Source organism: Pseudonaja textilis, chromosome 7 (assembly GCF_049901715.1).
Source record: "Pseudonaja textilis isolate UNSWEBS1 chromosome 7, rPseTex1.2, whole genome shotgun sequence".
In the NCBI taxonomy this organism is placed as follows: Eukaryota; Metazoa; Chordata; class Lepidosauria; order Squamata; family Elapidae; genus Pseudonaja; species Pseudonaja textilis.
In genome coordinates, this window is record NC_141996.1 from 53,225,931 (window position 1) to 53,249,838 (window position 23,908).

The 23,908-nt window shown below is 35.8% G+C and overlaps 1 protein-coding gene across 1 annotated transcript in view; it reads left to right on the forward strand.

Annotated features, from left to right (window-relative positions):
- Positions 1-20,304, forward strand: part of BACE2 (beta-secretase 2) — a 35,832-nt gene extending 15,528 nt beyond the window's left edge. The window contains exons 2-9 of the mRNA XM_026713674.2: positions 3,351-3,439; positions 5,079-5,295; positions 7,667-7,795; positions 10,570-10,704; positions 13,680-13,781; positions 15,233-15,382; positions 16,409-16,577; positions 17,990-20,304. Of these exons, the coding sequence (XP_026569459.1) occupies positions 3,351-3,439; positions 5,079-5,295; positions 7,667-7,795; positions 10,570-10,704; positions 13,680-13,781; positions 15,233-15,382; positions 16,409-16,577; positions 17,990-18,243 (1,245 nt within the window). The 3' untranslated portion in view covers positions 18,244-20,304. The remainder of the gene's footprint in view (positions 1-3,350; positions 3,440-5,078; positions 5,296-7,666; positions 7,796-10,569; positions 10,705-13,679; positions 13,782-15,232; positions 15,383-16,408; positions 16,578-17,989) is intronic.
- Positions 20,305-23,908: the final 3,604 nt, after the last annotated feature.

Here is a 23,908-nt window from a genome sequence, read left to right on the forward strand (position 1 = left end):
GCTGGTTATTAACTATGGAATATTAAGAATCCTGTGCTCCTGCCACCAGAAAATCAGCATGCAAGGGACATATTTCAGTCTGGCTGATATTTCCTTATATAAAAATTCTTTCCTTCTACTGCTTAATTGGTTTTGTAGAATTCACCATTGCTTACTGAAGAGGTGGGCTTTCCTTAGGTGGCTTTAAAACAGAAAGCTAAGAGAAACAACATTCTATATAATGGCAAAAGTCACCCCAAATTTCATAGGATCATTAATTTTCCTGAGATTTTGCCAGCCTTGCCTCCAAATCTGTGAGATCTAACACAAGAACATTGGGATGTTGCACACAGAATGTTTGACAGTCTTCTGTAAGGTTTTGTAATTAGTCAGTTCCAGATAAAAGATCAGATTCACCAGAAAAAGCAATATGGGTTTATCACTAACTTTTGCATTTGATCCAAACTACTTGGTGTAAAATTCTTACGTCCACTTCTCCACTAAACAAGTTAGATAGAAATGCAGCTCATTATAATATTTAATGATTATTTAGGTCAGAGGCCCCAAGCTCTTCAGTTCATCAACCCCTTCATAAACTTTCCAATGGTTTATTGACTCTCAACCATTTTTTATATCAAAATGTTTTACCAAATATGACTTTATTGATATTTTGAAAAATAATCATATCATCATCATCATTTCTTAGATCAGGGATAGGGAACCTTGACCTTTTTATGACTTGTGGAATTCAACTCCCAGAATTCCTGACCTGGCATTTGGGAATTTTGGAAGATGAAGTCCACAAGTCATAAAAGGGCCAAGGTTCCCTACCCCTGCCTTAGATAGACCCATTGACTTTTTGTTGTTCATATAGACATTTTGGCAAATCCTGATTTAGGTAGTATTACTGCTTTTATTGAAATCTTTGAAGAAAGTAAAATGTAATTTGTTAGAATATCTGCCTGTTCCTCTAAAAAATTGTAACATGCAGAACTTTATCAACCTACATACTTCCCTTTAACACTATAAAGGATGACACCAGGACGATCATGGCGGATCTGAAAGGGGTGGTGTAGGACAGAGGGGCATAGAGATTGCTGATCCATAGAGTGGCCAAAGGTCAAGCATGACTGAATGGCTGATGACAACAATGATAGTTTCCTTTGCAGGGAAAGGTTTCAGTATAGAAGAACAATCAGATAATCCTTCTTTGGCGCTTCTGATGAAGTGATTCTTTTCCCTTCCCCAGCTTTAGCAAATATCTTAGGACTTTGATTACCAGAGTTTCTAGATATCATGAATTCAGCTGAGAATTTTGGAGTTAATTGTCCCAGCACAACTGGATCACACAACTGGATGGCTGTCATTGATTTTTGACTCCAACTTTGACTCTTCTTAGTATTATTAATGATTTGAGTTGATGTTCCAAGATCAGTAGTTTTTAACAATCACTGACCATTCTCTTGTGTGTGTTTTTTTATGTTTATGCTAGTTTCATTTAGTTGTGGAATATTAATTTGGCTAGCAATTAATTCTTGGGTTCTGGTCAAACCCTAAAGAGGGTTTGAGTTCATGTTTGACTAAATTTAATTGTAGTTGATAATTTTATTTATCTGATAGCTTGTGGCAAAAATATTTCTTCAACAGACTGAACAAGATTTAAACTATGTTTCCTATTTTAAAATGCTTTCCTTAATGCCATCATTCACTGGTGTGTGTGGGTAGGTGGGTGTATTTTATACGAATAATGTTTAACTGAGGCATTGTTTTAATTAGTATTGTGTGGTGATGGGCTTTGTCAAATAACAACCATTATATGGAACTAATAATTTTCAAATGCTTAATTATGTCTTAGGGTTACTTGCAATGAAGTACTACTACTCTAATCTTTGTAGGTTTTCTCTGAATAAGTCAAAAAATTTCCATTGTGCTCCTCTACTACTAATCTCTATAGCCAGGTAATAAATTATACTTTTGAAATATTACAGACATTTCCTTAACTGTCCTAAATGTTTATTCCTGCTCCTAAAATATTCATTTCTTATAAGTTTAAAGTTCTGGGTTTCAGTTAGTTATGAATGTGGCTTTATACACATGGCCAGGCATAATTCTATGTAAAATTATTTCCTGATTATTAATAGTTCAAGGTAGGGGAAAAGAAACAATCCCCATTGTGGTTTTTAGTCAAGCAGTATCCCTGCAAGTAAAGGCAACTTAAGCTGTGTGGCTAGTCTAAGCAGTTTCCTGCTGAAACATAGCAATCATGTAGCAATAATCATAAACATATGGCTTGCTGAACTAAAAAAGGAGAACAAAATGTGTTACCCAGATTGCTAAAGATTCCTTTTTAAAAAAAAAATCTTTTTTTTTCTGGCCAGAATACCAAATCTGTATTCTCAATTCTGTTGCTTTCTTCAAATCCTACCCTTACTATTCTATGCTTTCTGCTGCTACAATACTTTTCCCACACATTTCTAGCTCTAATGCTATCCATACAATATGAAAGAATGATAAATTTCTACTCGCTAAAATGCTAATTCAGCCTCTCTCTCTTCATCTCTCAGCAACATGGCACTTTGGCTTTTAGAATTTGCAACACAATTTTGCTTTCCAGCCGAAATCTACTGTACTACTAAAACTCTCGTTGTATTTGTCTCTTTGCACTCTCAGATTAGCCCAAATGTTGCATTGTATCACAATAATGTTTGAATCAAGGTACACAAAACCCATTAATTTAATGAATGCTAAAAAAAAATCTAGGTCCCATTACTTCTGTTGAATTTAAATTTCTACAGTGTTCAGAGCAGATTTATTTGCAAAGATGGCTGCTGCAGCATCCCCATGGTCATGTAATCCTGATTTCTAAGGTTCCCTACCAGCTTTCTGCTAGCAAAGTCAATGGTGAAACCAGCAGGAAGTTGCTGCCACTCCTACTGCTTTCCCCCCCACCCACATCATTCTATTTATACATTTAGCTAAGTAAATGTTGAGTTGTTATTTTAGTGTATTTGCCACCACAATTATTTTTCTGCTTATGATATATGTTCTTCTTAGAAGATCAAGGAACTCTCCAACTCTGAGGTAAAAAAAATACAGTCAGCCTAAGATGTAATGTTCATTCAGATTCCCATCGGATTGTACATCCTTTCTCTCAAAGGATGAACTAACAGGTCACAGGGTGGTCTAGTAGAACGTTAACATTTAAAGATCTAAATATATTTCCATTAGCCAAGAACCACCCAAACCATAAAGGCTGAAAAGTTGAAAAGTAATGATTTTTAAATTGCATTTCACACTTATGTCAAAAGCTTTTTTAAAAAAATCAATTTGTCTGAATATAATACAAAAATAACTTTCTTTTCTTTTAACAGCTAAATATTCTAGTTGACACAGGAAGCAGCAATTTTGCAGTTTCAGGTGCACCAAATGCAGATCTCACCTCATACTTCAACACAGAAAAGTAAGAGTTTTGATCCCTACTTCCCATTCCTTAGGACAGAGACTCCCAACTTTTGGGGCATCAGGGACCTGTTCTGTGGAAAAAGGATTTTCTGAGGATGGAGAGGGGGTGGTGGTATTGCGTGCTGCCTGCATCCTGCGGATGGGGCTTCACTTTGTTTGCGCAGATTGGTGCCAGTCCACGGACTGAGGATTGGGGACCCCTGCTTAGGAAACTGTATTGAAGTTTGTATGAAATGTTGGTGGGGGGGAATAGCAACAGTAGATGGAAGCTTTTCTTTACAGAACATTGATGGGATGCAACCTCCCCATTTCTTGTTTAAGTGTTCCATCACACTTCTGACTGTGTATCTCTATTAGAATTATTTAATTGATACACATGATATGATTTCTCCAGCATGGTAATGTCTCCTTTAGAAAATAAGTTTTCTAAAGATGAAGAAACAGAATCCTTAGTCCACCCTACTAGTACTGTGTGAGAAGTGTCAGGCTCCTAAAGCCAAGAAAGACTCACTGTGATTCTTTCAGCAGTTTCCCCTATTGTTCCTCACCTATAGATAGAAATCTTGCCAAACTACTTGCACCATAAAACAAATATCTGGGAACTGTTAGGGAGGAACCATTTTTACCCTTTTTCTCCCATACCAACTATCTAAATTGGGATGCCTCTTGTTCCTCTGGAAAACACTTCCTTCCTCCTGGGAGTCAAGTCAACATTTCTTCTCAAGAAGCTTGGTGTGCCACAGTTATAATTTGTAAATAGTCAGCTGCATTCTTCCTTTTTTATTATGTGATTGACTGCAGTACCACACATGGATACATACTTATATCAAATGTGTATGTACTGTGTATGCAATGAAGCAAGGTTATCATACTGTATCACACTGTAAGCTGCCCAGAGTCATTGTATCAGTGAAATAAAAATTAAATAATGAATAAATGTAATAAATAAATTATTGGAATAATGTATGAATACTTCAACTCTGCACTGATAAATGCACAGGAAAATGTGGGGTTTGAGGGCAGGGATGTCATTTGTTACCCAACTGAAATTACATGCTAGAGAAAGGACTAATATTTGGCAAAAAGTGCATTAGATAAAAATGACATGAGGCAGGTTAAAATTGCAGTAATAAATACATGACTAATGCAGTGAAAAGACATGTTGTCTTAAGATGAAATAGTTGCATGCTTCTATTTCATATTCAGATATTGCAAAGCATCTAGTAACAGGACAAGCTTGATTGTGTTGGAATGTAAATGACACCCAGCATTTCACAAGAAGTGGTATTTATGCGTAATATTTTCACAGAAAAAAGGAAGATTTAAAAAGAAGGGAGGTGCACCCCTTTAAGAAGGAAGTCCTTAGCCACAGTCTTCCTTTATGTGGCTTTGTTACATATAAATTAAAAGACTGATATGTATGCAAGGATATATGGAGAGGGAGAATTTGCCTGACTAATGTGGTGGTTGTACTACATACTGCTTGGTTGGTTGTATTGCTTGGTTGGTGGAGTTTTGCTGTTTTTATACAGTAGATATAATGGCTATTCTTGAAAGTGAAGGTAGACTGTATATATTATGCTTTCATCACAGAATATGGAATAACTTGGTTTATAACACTTTGTTTCTTTTCTTAGATCTAGCACATATAAATCGCTGAATGCTGAGGTTACTGTTAAATATACCCAGGGAAGTTGGAATGGAATTCTTGGAACAGATGTTGTTAGAATGCCTAAAGGAATAAATGGCACTTATATCATCAACGTTGCTACCATTTTTCAATCTGAAAATTTCTTTTTAAAAGGCATTCAATGGCAAGGGATCCTTGGTTTGGCATATAGTACATTGGCTAAGGTAACTGGATGTCTTATTCATCAGTTTCTGTATATGAAAATAAAAGCAGATATTGTGAGCAAATGAAAGTTTCAAAGCTGCTTCTATGATTTTACTAATTTGTATCTTAATCTACATTGCTAGTATTCCTGCATGATTTCACAGCCAAGCACTAACCAAGTTAACCCTTTTTGAAGTCAGCAACTTGTTAATTCAATAATGATAAATGTTTTATCATTAAAATCATTTTATCATTTAAACTAGGGGTGTCCAACCTTGGCAACTTTAAGCCTGGAGGACTTCAACTCCCAGAATTCCCCAGCCAGCAAAGCTGGCTGAGAATTCTGGGAGTTGAATCCTCAGTTAAAGTTCCAAATGGACACTGATTTAAACCATTAAAATGGTTTTACATTCATTCTTATGAGGCAGAGGTAAACATGCAGTTCCAAGGCTACAGGTGTTTCCATCTTGCAAAATTTACCCCCAAATTACTAAATGCATGGGGAAATAATCATATTATCTGTATTTAAATCTAAGGGAAATGAAATTAATGGGAACTAAATTAAAGTACACGAGGTCATCCATATGAGTGCAGTTCTCACCACCCAGCTTTAAAGGGATATTATAATGCTAGAAAGGGTGAAAACAAGCAGCCAAATGATTAGGACACCTTTGCATCTCTCCTATAATAATAATAATAATAATAATAATAATAATAATAATAATAATAATAATAATAATAATAATAATATAACATTTGAGTTCTTTATTGTTGGATGAACATGATAGAAGTATATAAAATCAGGTCTGGCCTGGATAACATGGACAGGAAGTGTTTTTTCCCCATCCTCTTTCTCACCTAATTTTGATACGAGGTCATGCATCGAAACAATTATATGGAAAAGGAAAATCTTTTTATGCTGTGAAACTTGTTTCCAGCTTACTAAAAAATGCCCATCTAATTTAGATGGTTTAAAGAGACTAGATATGGTCATGGATGATTACTACTATTACTACTTGATACTAATATTGATGGTTGTTTACTTCCTCCTAATTCATAGAGAGTGTAACACAGAGAGACATCCCCCATCTAAGCTTATGAGTTTCCCAAATGCTTCCAGATAGTCACTGTGAACATAGAAAGCTGGCCTAAATAAGCTTACCACCTACAGTCTGTCACCAGATGTTAGATATAATTTGGTTACAAGGAATGCATTAAATGTTATGGAGGCCTCTACTTCTTAATCCAACCACATAGAAGACTATTGGTACTCAAAGTTGGTATAAAGGCATAACAATTGAGAAGTCCTGAAGGGCAGGGGAAGAAAGCATAATCCATTGTGGCATAACATTTGACACAAAGCAAGATAAGAAGTAAAGGTAGTTTTCTTGTTGCAACAACAATTAAGACTGGAACTGCCATCACAAAGCAACATGGCCATAATAAGTCACTGTGTCATTTAGTTCTAGTAGGCCAGGTTGGCAGTCCTGGTTGCAGATATTAAGTGTGGAAGTATACACAACTGTGACTTCCAACTTGCTTGGCCTACTGATATTTGTGGGAAGCAATCAGGGAACATCTGAAATTGTGATTAAATGACTGTGAGATCACTGCAGTGGCTAGAACTCCCAAGGAGTGGTCATAAGTCCTCTTGTTCAGTGCCATCACAAGTTTAAATTATCACTAAATGAGTGATCATAACCTGAGCCCCAACTGTACTGAGCTTTTAGCTATTTTATTATTAAAATAAAGAAATACAAAGAGAAAAAACCTCTAACTATATTGCATAGTAACAGTTGAAAGACACACAAAGAAACAACTAGTAAGAATAGATAAACGTAAATAAAATTTGTATGGGAAAATATTCTAATAATATGTTCTTCTCTTCCCCTCTATTTATTTGTCAAGTTGACTACAACTTGAATATCTAGATTATTTCCTCTAGAAATGTTTCTGGAACTGCTGGCCACAACCTAGAGCGGAAGACCAAAATTAGAGAATATACAGCAATGGCAAAATTGACAGTTTATAACCATAATAGAACTCTATCAAACTTTAAGCAAGAATGGTTCCCTTATATACTACACAATGCACAGGAGGGCAAATTTTAAGACATTTGAATCATGATTTTTAGGAAGAAAACTATGACACCAATAAAACCAAATAGATGAAAGGATTTGAACAAATGCTAGCAATTACCTTCAATGTTTAATGTATAGCATAGGTTTGAGGTTTTAATAACCTCAATTTAATAAATTTGTAATTTGTTGTTAAAATTCTTTTTATCCAGGAATAGTATTCTGCTTGGGTTGCTCTCCATCAATTTATTCACAGTGCTTCAATTTGTGTACAGCTGAAGTTTTACAGTTCTTCTTCTTCTTCTTTTTACAGCCTTCAAGTTCTGTGGAGACTTTTTTTGATTCTATTGTGAATCAAGCCCAGATCCCCAATGTTTTTTCCATGCAGATGTGTGGACCTAGTTTGCCTGTTTCTGAAACTGGTACTAATGGAGGTAGTCTTGTGGGTATCTGTCAGGTTAAATATTAGGAAAAATTGCATTTTCTTAGACTATTTAATATAATTAAATCCAATAACTTGACATCTTTCTCATATCCTTTAGAAACTGTATGGCTATGGCAGTTTGCTAAATTCTCCTAATTGATGGTTAAATTGATGGAATAAAGATTTGTCATAACTTTTATTATTATTTCTTACAATTAGCTTAATAGTGACCCAAATATATCTGCTGAATTTTAAAGTTCAAGTTTAAATATATGCTTTCTTTTGTTAACTATTGTTAAACTATTGAGTCAAAGTACAACCTGGACAGTTACAACTGAATTATCAATCTTCTAGTACTTTGCTTTTAATAATGTTGAAAACTGAACAATAAGATCTGAACCTTAATGGTTTCAACATGAATATAAATTGAAACATAATTTCAAATGCATACATTCTGTACACAATAACCATAGTTTCTCTTTTGTTTTTTTAAAGGAAAGTTAAGAATTTTTCTTCTTATTCATTTTGTTCTTTAAAATTCAGTATTTTAAATGTAATTTATTGTGTGAGAGAATAATCCTATCTGTATTTTATTTTTAAAATGTGTCCCATTAAATTCAGTGGTGCTTACTTTCATAGAATTACACTAGATAAATGTATAGTTCAAAGCTATTTAATATTTAAAAGGACATAACGTGGTGACACTTTGTACTATTAGTGATGATTTTCCTCGTAGTAAGATACTTTTAAAAAGTAAACAACACAAAAAGAGGTTGCAGAACCCCATTTTATTCAAATTAATGTTCTGATTTTTTTCATTGATCCCTGAGGTTAAAATTAATGTTTAGATACTACCCAAAAACATAAATACCCATCCGGCTTTTTATCTTGCTGACATATTGGGACTACAACTTCTCCAGTTCCCATTCAACAAAAGAATGACTGGCTGAATCAGTGGTGGGATTCTACCAGTTTGGCCTGGTTTGCATGAATCGGTAGTAAAAAATGCTACCATTCGGCTGAACTGGTAGTTAAAAAAACAGCTGCCAGTTTGGCAGAACCCGTATTTCTTTTTTTCCCCTTCCTGATGATCAACTGTTCCGGCAATCAGCTGTGCCGGGATCCCCCTCGCTGTCTTACTGCTTCACCCAGGAGGCTTCTCGGAGGCCCACGAGGCAAAAGGGGGCATGGGGGGTTGCTGCGCAGCCCCCCATGCTCCATTTTTTGCCTTCCTGGGCCTCAGGGAAGCCTTCTGGGAGCAAAAACGCCCCCCAGGAGGCTTCCCTGAGGCCAAAAAAACAGAACGGGCGGGGGGTGATACACCAAAAAAAAGAAGCCATGCCCACCCAGTCACATGGCCATGCCCACCTAGCCACTCCCACCTAGCCATGCCCACAGAGCTGGTAGTAAAAATATTTCCATCCTACCCCTGGCCTGTATGGATGGACACCTACTCCTTACATGGTCAACATTTGGATCAACATTTCAGTCAACTGAACAAATAAATGTAGAAATCACAAATATAATTGAACTTTGTTCTGCAGCCTAGGAAGTCTTTAAATCTAGTAGATTCATTGCCTTCTCCATCTTCCTGTGATGAACAGATCTGTAGAAAGCCCCATTTTCCGTAGGAATGCCAACTATTGAGAAAGCGTCAGAGGACAATTTCCCTCTGCAGCTGTGAAGGGAATAGCCATAGCCACCCAGGACAATCTCTTAAAGACATGGATCTACATCTTTAGTTGATTATATTTTTGATATTTCATCGATTAGAAATCAACTAGAATTGTATATATTACAGTAGCATAACAAATGCACAGAAACTGTCTTCCCAGCCGTGGCTAATGAAGGGAATCAGGGCCCTTTCCTCCCTCGTAAGCCACGCAACCCATGTTGCTTTCTTCTCCATTCCTCCCTGCATGCCCTAGGATGAAGAGGGGGTAGGCCTGGTTCTTCCTCTGAACACCTTCTCCCTTGTTTTATCTCTTCCCTGTTCTGCCCAGCCAGACTTTGGCCTTCCCCAGCCTCTACCACAGCCAACAGAGCCACAGTCTCTCCCCCTGTCAGCTGTCTGGCTTCCTCCTCGGATTCAGACTCCGACAGGGGCATGACACCCTCTACTTAGAACCACAATTGAGCCTAAAATATATGTTGGTTAGTGAGACATTTGTTAAGTGAGTTTTCCCCCTTTTATGACCTTTCTTGTCACAGTTGTTCAATGAATCATTGCAATTGTTTAATTAGTAACATGGTTGTTAAGTGAGTTTGGTTAACCCATTGTCAGAAGGTCCCAGAAGATGATCATATGAACCCAGGACACTGCAGAAGTCATAAATATGAGTCAGTTGCCAAGCATCTGAATTTTGATCACGTGAGGATGCTACAATAGTCGTAACTCTGAAAAATGGTCATAAGTCCCTTTTTTCAGTGATGTTGTAACTTTGAATGGTCACTAAGTGAACAATTATAAGTTGACAACCACCTATACGCGTAAGATGCAATCACCTTAATGCTTCAAATGTTTTGTTCACATCTCAGCATGTTGTGATGTCCCTTTTTCAAATTCTTTGTACAGCTCTATTAATGTTGCTAGAAAAAAATTTAGATTGTAAGACTTTTATTTAGAATCCTATATTCCTTGCTTAAATGTATTTCTCTCCCTCTCTTTATGTATTTATATACATTACTGTTATTGAATCATTTTGAAAACCATTTGTTAGATTGTAGACATATTTTGTAACTCAATTATATTTGATTATATGATAAAGTAATTTTTTTTTAAATCTTTTCAGGTATTGGGTGGGATTGAACCAAGCCTATACAAGGGAAAAATCTGGTATACACCTATTAAAAAAGAGTGGTATTATCAAGTAGAAATACTGAAATTTGAAGTTGGGGGCCAGAACCTTAACTTGGACTGCAAAGAGGTATTTTTAATAAGGAAAAATTATAATTTAATATTCTTCTACTTAATGACAAATTTCACATGTGTGGGATCTGTTCCACAGATTCTCTCTTTGTATATGCAGAAAAGGGCATTGAGTTCTGTCCCTGCATAAATTCAAAGGAGCATAGGCCTGAAAATTGCCCTTCACTGTGGTTGTCATTATATTTTGCCAAGAACTTTCTTCTTCTTCAAATTAGTTAATATGTTTTTTAATGGCCATTTGGGAAACAGATTGATATGTAAAATGAGTAACCATTTTACTGTAGTTATTTCATTGTTGACTTTACTTATTATTTCTGTTGTACGAGCCTAACAAAACTTGGTTGTATAAAAATAGTATTAAATAAATCACTGCTAATTAGTATTTGAGTGGCAAATAAAAGTTGAGCAGTAGTAAATGTATAATCTTAGATGTGCACGAAAGTAAACTTCTGAAGAAGTTTATGCAAAATACTGTATAATATGAGCTATACGTATCAATTAAACTAAAAATCCAAGGCCTGTGGGTGATGTCTGAATGATTTTATGTTTTTAGGAATATTTGTTTATTTATTTTTAATGTCACTCAAAATCCATATTTGGACAGCCAATAAGTTTAAATGAATAAACAAAGAAATAAAATAGAGTATATCTTTCCAGTTGCTGAGTAGCACCATTTATATATATCTGAACTTCAAGTGAGTTCCCAAAGCTTCTGGATGTGTCTTGCATTATACCTGTTTCTTTGTATAACATAGAAACTAATGTGGCAGGTTTACAGATTTTGTACAAATTTAGTCTGTAATGAGTTCAGTGGGATTTTTTTCTAGTGCAAATTTATTGAAATGAAATTGCACAAAAGCAAATATTATTAAGATTAGATTTCTGATAAACTAAGTTAATTTGTTAACCTAGTTTAGTTTGTGTTAGGTCATCTTTTTCTGGTTTCAATTTCTCTTCCTCACATACTTTAATACAGTTGAATGAGAAATATTAACACTTCAGCCCAAGTCTAATTTTGGTGTGATCAATTAATATTACTAATAAGATGACACCAATTATGTATATTTATCCCACTATAATCATGTTAGCCTTCAGATTATTTTAAGGCTCTTGATTATTTTTGCTTCTCTTACTTCCTTTAGCTATTCTCTTCTGGTCAAATAATATGCGTACTCCAAAAAGTATGTGTAATACATATAGTCCTCAACTTACAACCACAATTGACCCCAAAATGTATGTTGTTAAGTGAGACATTTAAGTGAATTTTCCCCACTGCCTTGCCCCAGTTGTTAAGTGAATCACTGCAGTTGATAACTTAGTAACATGGCTGTTAAGTGAATCTGGCCTCCCCATTGACTTTGCTTGTCAGAAGTCACAAAAGGTGATCACATGACCTTGGGACACAGCAACGGTCATAATTATGAACCATTTGTCAAGTATATGAATTTTGATCACATGATCATGGGGGATGCTGGAAAGGTCATAACTGTGAAAAATGGTTATAAGTCACTTTTTTCAGTGCCATTGTAACTTTGAATGGTCACTAAACAAACAGTTGTAAATCAAGGATTACCTGTATTATTTTCCCCACCTTTGAGTGAATTGTAATGACAATGAAAAATAATAGATGCTTCCATTTGGACTGCTGCAAAAAGACAGTATAGAACATGGAGAAAGAAATAATGTGTGATCTTAGAAGGATTGGAATTGAAAAAAAAAATAGTCCTACTTTTGATTATATGCTCAAAGGCACCATTCTTTTTAATGGTATATAAAGATCAAAGAGTTAAGGGGAAGAAGGAAAAGATCTATGGGGGAAAAAAATTCTTACACGGGTGGTTATGAAAATGTCCCGGGGAAATTGGAAAGAGAATGGAATAGAAATTGAGTGGTGTTGGAGCAGATTTGTACAGAGTAGATTTGCCCATTCGCCCCCCCCCTCCCCCCGTTTGCTTCCTGTTCACTGCAGCCCATTCACCGCTACCCGTTTGCCGCTGATCACTGTGGCCTGTTCACCACCGCCCATCGGTGGCAAATGGGCCACGGCGAACAGGCCACGACAATCAGGCAATAGTGAATGGGCCACATTGAACGGGCAGCGGTGAATAGGCGATGAAAAGCCGCGGCAGCAGTGGTGATCCCCGATGCCTAGAACAGCTGATCAGAGGTATTCTAGGAGGCCAATCCAACCACCAATCAGCTGCTCAGTAGCAAAGGCTCCAGCATTCTCCGGTGGCAGTGCACCAACCTCCTTCCCCGCCACCGCAATATTTGCTCTGTAAGATGCACAGACATTTCCACCCACTTTTGGGGGGGGGAGGGGGGAATGAGTCTTATAGTGTGAAACATACGATATTTGGTTCCTCTGATACGAACAGATCATTGTAGTTTGACCTAGTTATGAGTTGGAGACAAATACAACTGGAGTTTTACTAGGTAGCAGAATTATCAAGCTCCATAAATATAATTCCATCACATCTTCTTTTTTATGTGTCCCCAAGTGGAGGAACCTGGGGTTCTATTAAAAAAAAATTGAAAGTAGGTCCTACAGGCTGGGTAGGCATTGTTATTTGTGATAATTATATCTTTACTTTGCTATAAAAATGAACTAGATATGAAAAGCCATCTCTTTCAGGTTCATTTTCAGGTAAGAAGGTCCTTTAAAGGATGAAGCTCATCAAGATGCACTTAGTTAATTTATACTATAGGGACACTTGAGAAGAGAGGTCAAGGCTGGTCTTATGATTCCTTTGGGTTGTTGTGCTAGGGAAAACCTTACTCTCTCTCATCAAGTCAAGATAATTCAAAGACCTTATTGCCTCATTGTATGAATTCAGTTTCAGAAAATCTGATACTGCCCAAGCCCTACGATAGAAGTTTTCATTCACCCTCTCTCCCCCAAAAGTTTACTACTGACTTGCTAATTGGTATGACAAGTGTTTTCTTCCCCCCCCCCCCCCCCCCCCCCTTCAGTACAATTCAGACAAAGCAATTGTGGACAGTGGAACAACTCTCTTGCGGCTTCCAGAAAACGTCTTTAGTGCTGTTGTGGGCGCCATTACACAGACTTCTTTGGTAAGCTATGACTTATGAGTTTGTCTCTCAAGTTAAGTTCTTAAAGGAATTCTTTTCAATGCTTATAGTATGATGGGAGTTATTTTGTAATCAAAAGATTGGCACTAAATGAGATTCTTTTTTCTCCTTTTTGGATGGAGACTTGATGGAGAGATGTCTAAGTTAAATTTCAATGCTATCAAAATCATACTACAGCATTTCTATAGTCTCAGTGTATTGAAAATGTCATGTATGTAGTAGATTCGGGGATAAAATCTTATTTTGTTATTGGTAACACTAAACGAGATACATATTTAATCTTATTTTTAAGGCATAGCTGTATTTCTTTTAAAGACTGATTTTCTACATGTGGTATAAAGTTCAAAATGTGGATCATATTAATAAATGCAGTGAAACATACACATATCTAAAAGTAGAACAATGAAGTCAGGATGTTAGAACTCTCCACTTTTTCTGCCTGCCCCTTAGCTAGACCCAGGATGATAACCCAAACCAGGTAAGTAAAAGTGACGTTACTGAAGCAGTGCATATCAAGAGTGGACAGTGTTCTTATGGTCTGGAACTGCACCTTTTAAAAATGGTCTTGATCTATGGGGGTTGCAAGACATGGAGCACAGTGTCATGAGGTTACTTACTATAGTAAGTGAGGCCAGCATTTCTTATTCTTTTTGTTTTTGCTCCAATTCCTCAAAAAGTTAGAAATGTTGGTTTCATCCTTGCCAGGAATATTTTGTGGACAGCAAAAGGAGAGCAAGACACACACATATATACGTATACGTATACGTATACGTATACGTATACGTATACATATACATATACATATACATATATATATATATATATATATATATATATATATATATATATATATATATATATATATGAAGCAATTAAATGGCAAATTTCTTCACAATAAGTAGGAATTTCTTCTCTCACTTTCTACTCCAGTGAAGAGGCTAGAAAACTAAAACCTAAGTGACAACCTCTACTGATATACTCACAGGTTTCAGTTAATCTGTCATGGTGAGCATGATACGCAGCCAAACATCGTCTTGATTTCAATGCTGACCTGTTCAAATAGTTTCATAGCATATCTTTTCTGTGCCCTGTCCAAAAGGAAGGGGATTTGTTGGCAGCCCAGATTTATTATGTATCCACCTTTAACTACGTACAGCAATTCCAGGTCAAAAGTTCAACATGTTGTTGAAGGCTTCATATAGAAGTATGTAAAGCTCTCAAATAATTAGCCTGCCAACTTAAAAGATTTGTCCTACTTTTTCTTATAAGAATAAACACCCTGATTAAGTGACTGGTGTACCATTATGATCCAATTTGTTAAACTAAAACAAACACTGACAGTCAGGTAATAGAGAGACCTTGAATAGGTGCTGAACACCAAACCTATTGAGGTGGGGACAGAATTTGTTTTTTCCCCCTCTTTTTCCTTATAGATCCAAGAATTCACACCTGGATTTTGGAGTGGCACACAACTTGCTTGCTGGGATAAAAGTGAAAATCCTTGGGTCCTCTTTCCTAAGATCTCGATCTATCTGAGAGATGTTAATTCCAGCCAGTCCTTTCGAATTACTATCCTTCCACAGGTCTGGAGCTCTTATTTTACTATTACTAATATTTATGACAGGGAAGATGGACCTGGAGTAATCATGTGCTAAACTAAGTGCTGACAGTTGTTTATCTGCATCCCATTATGCAGTATATATTGATGCTTGTGTGTCTTGTTAAGGATTCCAGTAGTGATGCTTATTCCCATTCAGGGAGAGTCTTGTTGAGTCTTTTGACAATAACAAGGGCAGCAGGTGATGGCTTAGCTTTACCTTGATGGGGTGTTTCATGTCATGGAGGCAGTGCAGTTCTCCCTATCAAAGAGAAGAAATGACAGGGTCTTGGAAGCCTGGCAGTTCCTGCTCCTTTGTTGTGTGTGGATAAAAGCCAGCATGCACAGCAACGTTGCCCAGTTACTGGAGCTTCAGGAGGCCTCAGGACAAAATATGGCCACTTTGCTTAGTGAGTGGAAGAGCATGGGGTGTTTTCACAAATAATTTGGAAGTATTTTATTCAATCGTCTGTCAAAATGAAGCATCCTTAAACCTTTGCACAGCCCTTCTTGCAGCTTAATTTGAAAAGGGCAAAGGTCATTTGAGACATGCTCGATTCCTCTACTGTTTTCTTCGGCATCATATGAAAATGCTATTAGGCCTTTGTCTTCTTCCAGAATGTTTTTCCAGGTTTTAGTGTCCTGTAACCTAGCTTACAACAGTAGATGTTCTGGTTGTCTCCCATCTAAAACATTAATAAGGTTGACTGCTCAGTATTTATTTAATGGTGCTGTTTCAGTTTTGTAGAATTCTCTTTGTATTTTACCACCACAGTAGCCATATTTAAGCTAAAGTGAATCTGGATAAATTATACCAGTCAGAAGGTATTTAAATGTCTATGTAAAATATAAGCTGACCATTTTGACTGGCACATGGTGATTGCTCTTGCTTTTAAAGCCTTGTATTTATTTTATAGTTTTAAAAAAATCATTTGGTTTTATTGTGTGTTCATTGAGATATATTTTGGTTTTTTAATCATCTTTTGTGTCTTTCAAAAAAACAACAACCCAGCTTTACATTCAGCCAATTCTAGGGATTGGACAGAATCTAGCCTGCTATCGGTTTGGTATCTCCTCTTCCTCCAATGCCTTGGTTATTGGGGCTACAGTGATGGAAGGATTCTATGTCATCTTTGATAGAGCCCAAAAGAGAGTGGGATTTGCATTAAGTACTTGTGCTGGTATGTCTTTTGAATTGAAATAATATTTTAAAAATTCAAACCTGGGGGTCCCAAATACAAGTGTCTTAGATATTCTGTACTGAAGACCCTACTTTTCTATGTGTTTTTGTGATTTTTAAGTTTCCAAACAATGTTGCCAAATAGATCAAGCAGAGCAAGTTTGATTTCTGAAGGCTTCCTGTGAATTTCATAGGATGGATTGAGGAACCCATTTTGTTTCAAACATTTACAGAGACTTTGGATCTGTTTCTTCATTTTCAGTGGATTATTAAATGCTTTGCTATTGAAACTGGCAAGAACAACTCATACATGCAAGATGCTGTATGTATGTTGATCAAAAGAAGAAAAGAATCCATTGTGTTTCAAGAACAAAGTAGTTATTAAGTATCAAATTAAAAATATTCTGTATACTTAATCACATAGGTGCCCACGCATAAAGACGTATACACAAACATAAACAATGGAATACTGACTTCTTTGGTAGTGAGAAGTGATCTTACACTTGAACCATCTCAGGAAGGAAAATGTGAATCAGTAGCCTTTCTACTCTTCTGAAATATGAAGGTGTTTTTTGTAAATGAAAAGGCAAATTTTACCTTAAAAATAATGTTCTTAAGGCCCATCTTGCAGTGCTAATTAAATTGTTTCTAAATGTTTAGAATAGAGGCATCAAACTCAATTTAATTGAGGGCCGCATCAGGGCTGTGGTTGATCTCGGGGGCCAGGTGGGCATGGCTTACTGGGTGGGCATGGCCAACTGGGTGGGTGTGGCCAGCTTGATGCCACTGTGTTTCCTCTTTGCACTGGGTAGACTGGGCCAAAGCCCCGCTGGCCTGATGTTTTTTCTTTGCACTGGGTAGACTGGGCTGAAGTCATGCTGGTCCGATGTTTCCTCTTCACATTGGGTAGACCAGGTCAAAGAAATGCGGGTAGACCAGGCCAAAGTTAGGTGGGCCCCTTACATTTTCCAGGATGGCCCTGCAGGCTGGATCCAACCACATTGCAGGCGGAATCTGACCACATTGTTGGCTGATCCAGCCCATGGGCCTTGAGATAGACACACCTGGTCTAGAATATCTTCCAATTTCACATTAATCATTATGCAGGAAAAGGTTTCACAGAGTTGAAATGATTTCTTTGATTTTACAAATCATAGAAAATAATTGTTACAACAAAATATTTTAATATTGTGAAATAAAAGGTTACAGCTTTGAATTCAACTCATTTTTCTATGAAGTATCCTGAATGTAGATGTGGGGTTTCTTTTGTAGTATGCATATTTTCTTGAGCTTGAATTTAACAGAGAGTATACTGGCATGTAATTCTACACACTGATAGGATTATAATTTTTAATATATATGCTTTTTGTTTGCTCTCTCAGTATTTATCTTCCTTTTTATTTATTTATATAGAACTGCATGGTTCTCCATTATCTGAGATTGAAGGCCCTTTCACTACCACAGATGTGGCAGGCACTTGCGTATCAACTGTATCTGTCCATGAACCAATCTTGTGGATTGTGTCTTACACACTTATGAGTTTCTGTGGACTTGTACTTCTCATACTCATCATCTTGCTGCTTATTCCACCACGGTGTCGTCATCCTTATGCTGACTGTGACACTGTAAATGATGAATCGTCCTTAGTACGGCATAGATGGAAATGAAGAATTTGGTCAACTCATGAAGAATCCTTATATATTCTGACAGGGAATGAAGAATGATTCTCCATTTTCTTCACCCTCAAGTTCTTAAGATGTGTTAGAACTACAGCTTGTGCTTCTAAATCGGCATGATTATATAAACTGAGAATTACAGGAGGTGTAGTTGAACAGACTTGCAGGGCACAAGGTTAAGGTATTTTAGCCAAAGATGAAAATCTGGGCTTCACTCTTTACAAATACTGTGGTCTATCACCTAATCACCTCCAATTCTCCTTTAACATACATTTAATATTTCAACAATTAATTATGTTATGTTAATATATAGCCATTTCAAATGCTACTCTATTGTTTGTTTGATATATAGTTGCACCAATTAATACACTTTTTTTTAAAAAAGCTAAAACTTTATTTTATAGTTCCAAAAATCTCTACAAAACAAAAACCTACAAAATATTCTTTTGATAAGCCATTCATCAGATTTGCCATAAAGAATAGAAATATTTCTTCTTTGATTAATTTTTTTTTCATTAACAATATCTGTTCCTTGGTGAATCAGCACTTCATCAAGTAACCAGCAGAAAGAGTGATTGATAATTAAAAGGAAGAAAATAAGACAGTTTTTTTTTTTAAATGAGGGCTTTTTTTCCTCTTTGGAAAATGATTTGCTTCTTTTAATGGTTTACTCTGTGATTCTTAAAAAAGGCGAAGCAGGGGAAAACACAGAAATCAAACCCATTGTGTAACTTTAGTATGAAACTAGACTGCCTCTCTTCAGGGATTCATCAGTATATCGGCTTGATGTAGATACAGATCGCCTTGCACCCGCATTCAGCACAACTGGAACATCCCTTTAAAGCTTCTCTCCCCCCCCCCCATCTTTCTCTATCTCCACCCCCTCTCCCACACATGCATTCCCAGTTCATGACATTTTAACATTCACAACTTTACTACGCACATAAATGTCTTGGTTTTCTGAATTCATGCATAAATGATCTTTGAAAGGGTTATTTGAGCCTTTGTGCACATATCCTGCAGAAACAGCATAGATATAAAGCAAAGTCTTTCTCTTTCTCCTTTCTCTCTCTCTCCATTTGTGGAGACTCTAATGACTAAAAACCAAATTTGTAACAATGCAATTGAAGGGGAATTTCTTCAGTTAAATGATTTGCTCAACTGCCATGGGGAAAGGTGAGAAAGATGAAGACCCATAAATGATCTGATGTTTAATTACTTTACTTAACAATAACAATTTTTATTGACCACCATTTCAACACATAGCAAACACAATGCTAGCGGGAACTTATTCACATATTTTTGTCTATGCTAACTGTCCTTTGTCTTTGCCACTGCACTTGTGCCAAAGACCTTCACACTATGAGAACATGCATTTAAAGCAATACCCATAAATATGATTCTTAACTAAAAAAAAACTTGTAATACTAAAATAAATACTGTTAGTGTTATTTTCACATATTTCGTAATTATTTCTTTAAATTATACTAAATTGCAGAGTCTGATCACAGGGTAAGGAATAAGCCATAATCTCCATGAGGGACATAAAACCTTTTACTAGTTGTGCTGATGTTGAAAGAAAAATTATTGTAATGACAAAAATTCTCAAATTATTTTTGAACTTTTTGAGTCCTTTTATTGATGCCACGTTCACTCCGTTTTGGAATATATTTTTTTTGGGGGGGGGGCGGTGTTGAATGGCATAAATGCAAATACTTGAAAAAAAAAGCAATAATGGTTTCATTAAGAAAGAGGGACCTCTGTGTGAGCTTTTAAAAAGCTTTGTTGCTGAAATATGGCTAACAAAATACATTTGCTTTGTCGTTCTAACACATTAATCTAAACCGAGAAGAAAGATGGCAGCTTGGTGAGTGTCAAAGAGATGCTGGGCAATAGTGGGCCAAGGACCATTTTTAACCTCAAAACACATTGTGCAAGCTTAGCATGGAAGGTGAGAAGTCATAAGGTTTCCAATATTTCAACTGACGTTTTCTATCATAAAAGTTATTTATACCTGTAATTAAATTGAAATAAACTTTTATGTAAAAAAAATTCCATGGGCATGTTGACTGATTAATAAGGACTGATTTTGTTCAATGAATTATGTTATGAATTTTATGAAAGATGTCATGGTTTCCACAAGAAACAGCTATTCTTAATCTTCAATCTATCTTCAATGAAAACAAGCAGTAGACTCGAATGAGAGCACAAATAGAATCCATTGCAAGAGTTAAGATGACTGGCAATCCCCATGCAGAGACAAACTAGTACAGGTAGTTCTTGACTTACAACCATAATTGAGCCCAAAATTTATGTTGCTAAGCAAGACATTTGTTAAGTGAATTTTACCCCATTTTATGACCTTTTATGCCACAGTTGTTAAGTGAATCCTCCAGTTGTTAAGTTAGTAACACAGTTGTTAAAGGAATCTGGCTTTCCCATTGACCGCTTGTTAGAAATTTGCAAAAGGTGATCACATGACTCTGGGACATTGCAACCATCCTAAATATAAATCAGTTGCCAAGCATCTGAATTTTGATCACATGACCATGAGGTTGCTATAAGTGTGAAAAGATGGTCATAAGTCATGTTTTTCAGTGTCATAACTTCAGAAAGTCACTAAACAAATTACGGACTACCTGTATTTGCAGACTGCAGTTAGGGGAGCAAGCACAAACGCCCTTTCAAAGTGACCATAATTCGTTCCATAACTTTGGTCACAACCTGATTTGGTCATGACTTGAACCTAATTTTGGAAATTTGGCACTTACAAAAAAAATGGCTCAGAAGGGGAAATCGGCCATGAAAAAAAAATGGGTCAAATCTGGTCATAGTCAGAAGCATTTGTGACTAGAGGTTCTACTTTACTGTATTTTTAGCATCAGCTTCTTTGGTGAAACTAACTTCTTCATTCAGTTTTGATGGTTCTATCTAAATAGATTTCATGGACTGATCTGATTATATATGATATAGCACACAAAGCATTTATATTCCATCTTATTTCATTTTGCTTGCCATCTTTTAGCTTAATTTTTTTTAATTCTAATTGCATCGATTATTGTGCATAACCCAGAATTGTTGAGAGGTAGCCAGTGTGCAAGTTTAATAGATTTTATTCCTTAATGGTTGCAGTTTATAAAACATTCTACATTTTGCTTTCTTCAGTCTCATGAAGACTAAACCATATCTAAATTGCAGCAATGTGCATATTTACAGTACCTTCAAGCAAAATGCAGTGAATTGAAAACTCCATGGCTCTCAAACCATTTTTTTACAAGTTAAGAATTGTACCTGTCTTAATTCTGTCTAAAACAGAGCTAGTCAAAGTGTGGTGGATGGACAGGTGCTGGTCCATTTGTTTCTGGTTCACACCCAAGATAAGTACAAGATTTGAAAGTAAATGTTTAAAAAATTTTATAGCAATTTGAATTATCACAACATCCTATCAGTCCACAACAGATTGGAAATAAATGAAATTATACTACAGATAGACGCACTTATCTAAAGAGTTTTCCAGCATTTCTATTCTATTCCTAAATAGAATTTCATTGTGTTCTTGCTTGAAATCCAAAATAACTTAATGCCTATAACCCTCTTTCTGCCAACTAACTTCTGCTTATTTAGCTGTTCCTAAGCTGATTTCATCTTCAGTAAGGATGATTTTGGATTTTAGTTGGAATATGCAATGATTCTCAGTGGAATTTTTTATATATATAAAATTAGTATTGATTTTTAAAAACAAACATAAACAAACAAAACATAAAACATAAAACATCTTTTTTGAAAGCAGCTTGATCCTAGGTTACATCTCTTCATACAGACACAAATTCAAATTCAAGCTCATTTTATATACCATTCCATATCTTATTACCATTCTACATTTTCTATATAGCTTCTCCCCTCTTTTAACTTTCTTAATTTTATTTTATTTATTTCATCTCAATTCAGATCATTATACTTATATTCTTTGTCCTGTTTCCAGCTGTCTATTATCTTTTTCTCATTAAACAAAATTTCTCCTGTAATCACTGATTGGAGTATGACACTTTTATCTCTTTCCCCTAAATTTATAACACTTAGTATAATACATAACTTCCATTCAGATTCTGCTTAGTACATTCTAAAGTTACACACTATATTTTAAAAAGAGAAAAAATTATAAATATATAATATAATTAAAACAACAATCCATACCAATTCAGATCTATCGTTAATATTCATTTAAATCTTAAACATTTTACACATTACTTTTCAAACAAGTATAATAGTTCTATGGGAACGCATAAACTTTCCATAGTTATTTCCCCCCCACACTTCACTTATATTTTAAAATGTTCCCATTCCTTCCTAATTCAATTCTCTCATTTCTTTCATTTCATTTATTTTATTCACAAAAGTTCACAAAAGTTTCACTGAATTATCCCACTTTTTAATCATATGTTGTTTCCAATTTTCTAACATTATTTCTAATACAAATATAACAATACAATCTTATGTACCTTTGCAGAATCACTTTTTCAGTTATATTTTTACCCATTATCTCTAAATAAGTCCTGTTTCTTTACATCTTGCTCCACACCTTTGTAGATTCTCTTCCTTTCCTTTCTCCCTTGCTTCTTCTCTCTGCCTTTTTACCCCCTTGTCTCTCCACCTCCATTTCCCTCTTCTGTGTTCTCCTTTTCTGTTGCTTTCTAACATTATATCCACTTTTCACCATATTTTTCCTCTTTTTTGGTTGTTTTTTTAGGTCTTAAAGTCTCCATTTTCTTTCCCCTTTCTTCCCCAAGTAAAGTTACTTGTTCGTTAAAGATGGCTTCTTCTTTGTCCCAATCTTCTTGTTGCGCAGTCTTTTCTTGTAGTTTCTCGTAGGTACAGATTGCCATTTCTAAGAATTGAAAAACAGAACCAAGAGTGCCCTTCCCTTCTTGTTCCTCTTCTTTGTATTTTTTGAATTCCATTTTCAGTTCATCCACAAGTGATGCCATTGTTAAAAAAAAAAAATTCAAACAACCACCCAAGTGTTTTTAGTCATTCAAATATAATTTCCAAAAGTCCCAAAGTCACCAAGCAATCCAAATACATACAAGCTGTTTCTTTTAACACTTTCTTCTTTTTTCACTTTCTCTTCCTGGGGTTACTGTTTAGTTACAAAGTTCCAGTTAAAAAGTATCTTTTAGAAGTCTTGTTAAAGATTTAAATCAGATTCTTTTAAATTCCAGGCAGTCTCCTCCTTCCAAATCCTGCTCTTATTCTTTTCCTCTCCCTTCCCACTTACAGTGAGAAAAAAAAGGGGGGGGGGTTTAGTGTTCAGAAATCCTTATTGTCCCCTTGACATTTAATTATCCTGTTTAATTACCTTTTGATGCCAAAGTGGTTTTTTCCGATTTCTCATTCATCTTTGTTCGCTGTCAACGTAAGGAAGGAGAGTGAAAAAAAAACCTTTCCCTTTTCACTTTCATTCGCTGCTTCTGAATCTTCTTTGGAAGCAATGTATCTTTATAAAAAAATTTAGATTCCAGGATACCTTAGTTGTTGCTTCTTATCCTGGTCAGCCAAAACTTTCACTTCTTAACTTCCTCCTGCACTTTCTTTTCTGGATGAGTGCTTCTTTGAGGCAGCCATTTCTGACCACCGCTCTTACCGCCTTAGGGAAAGG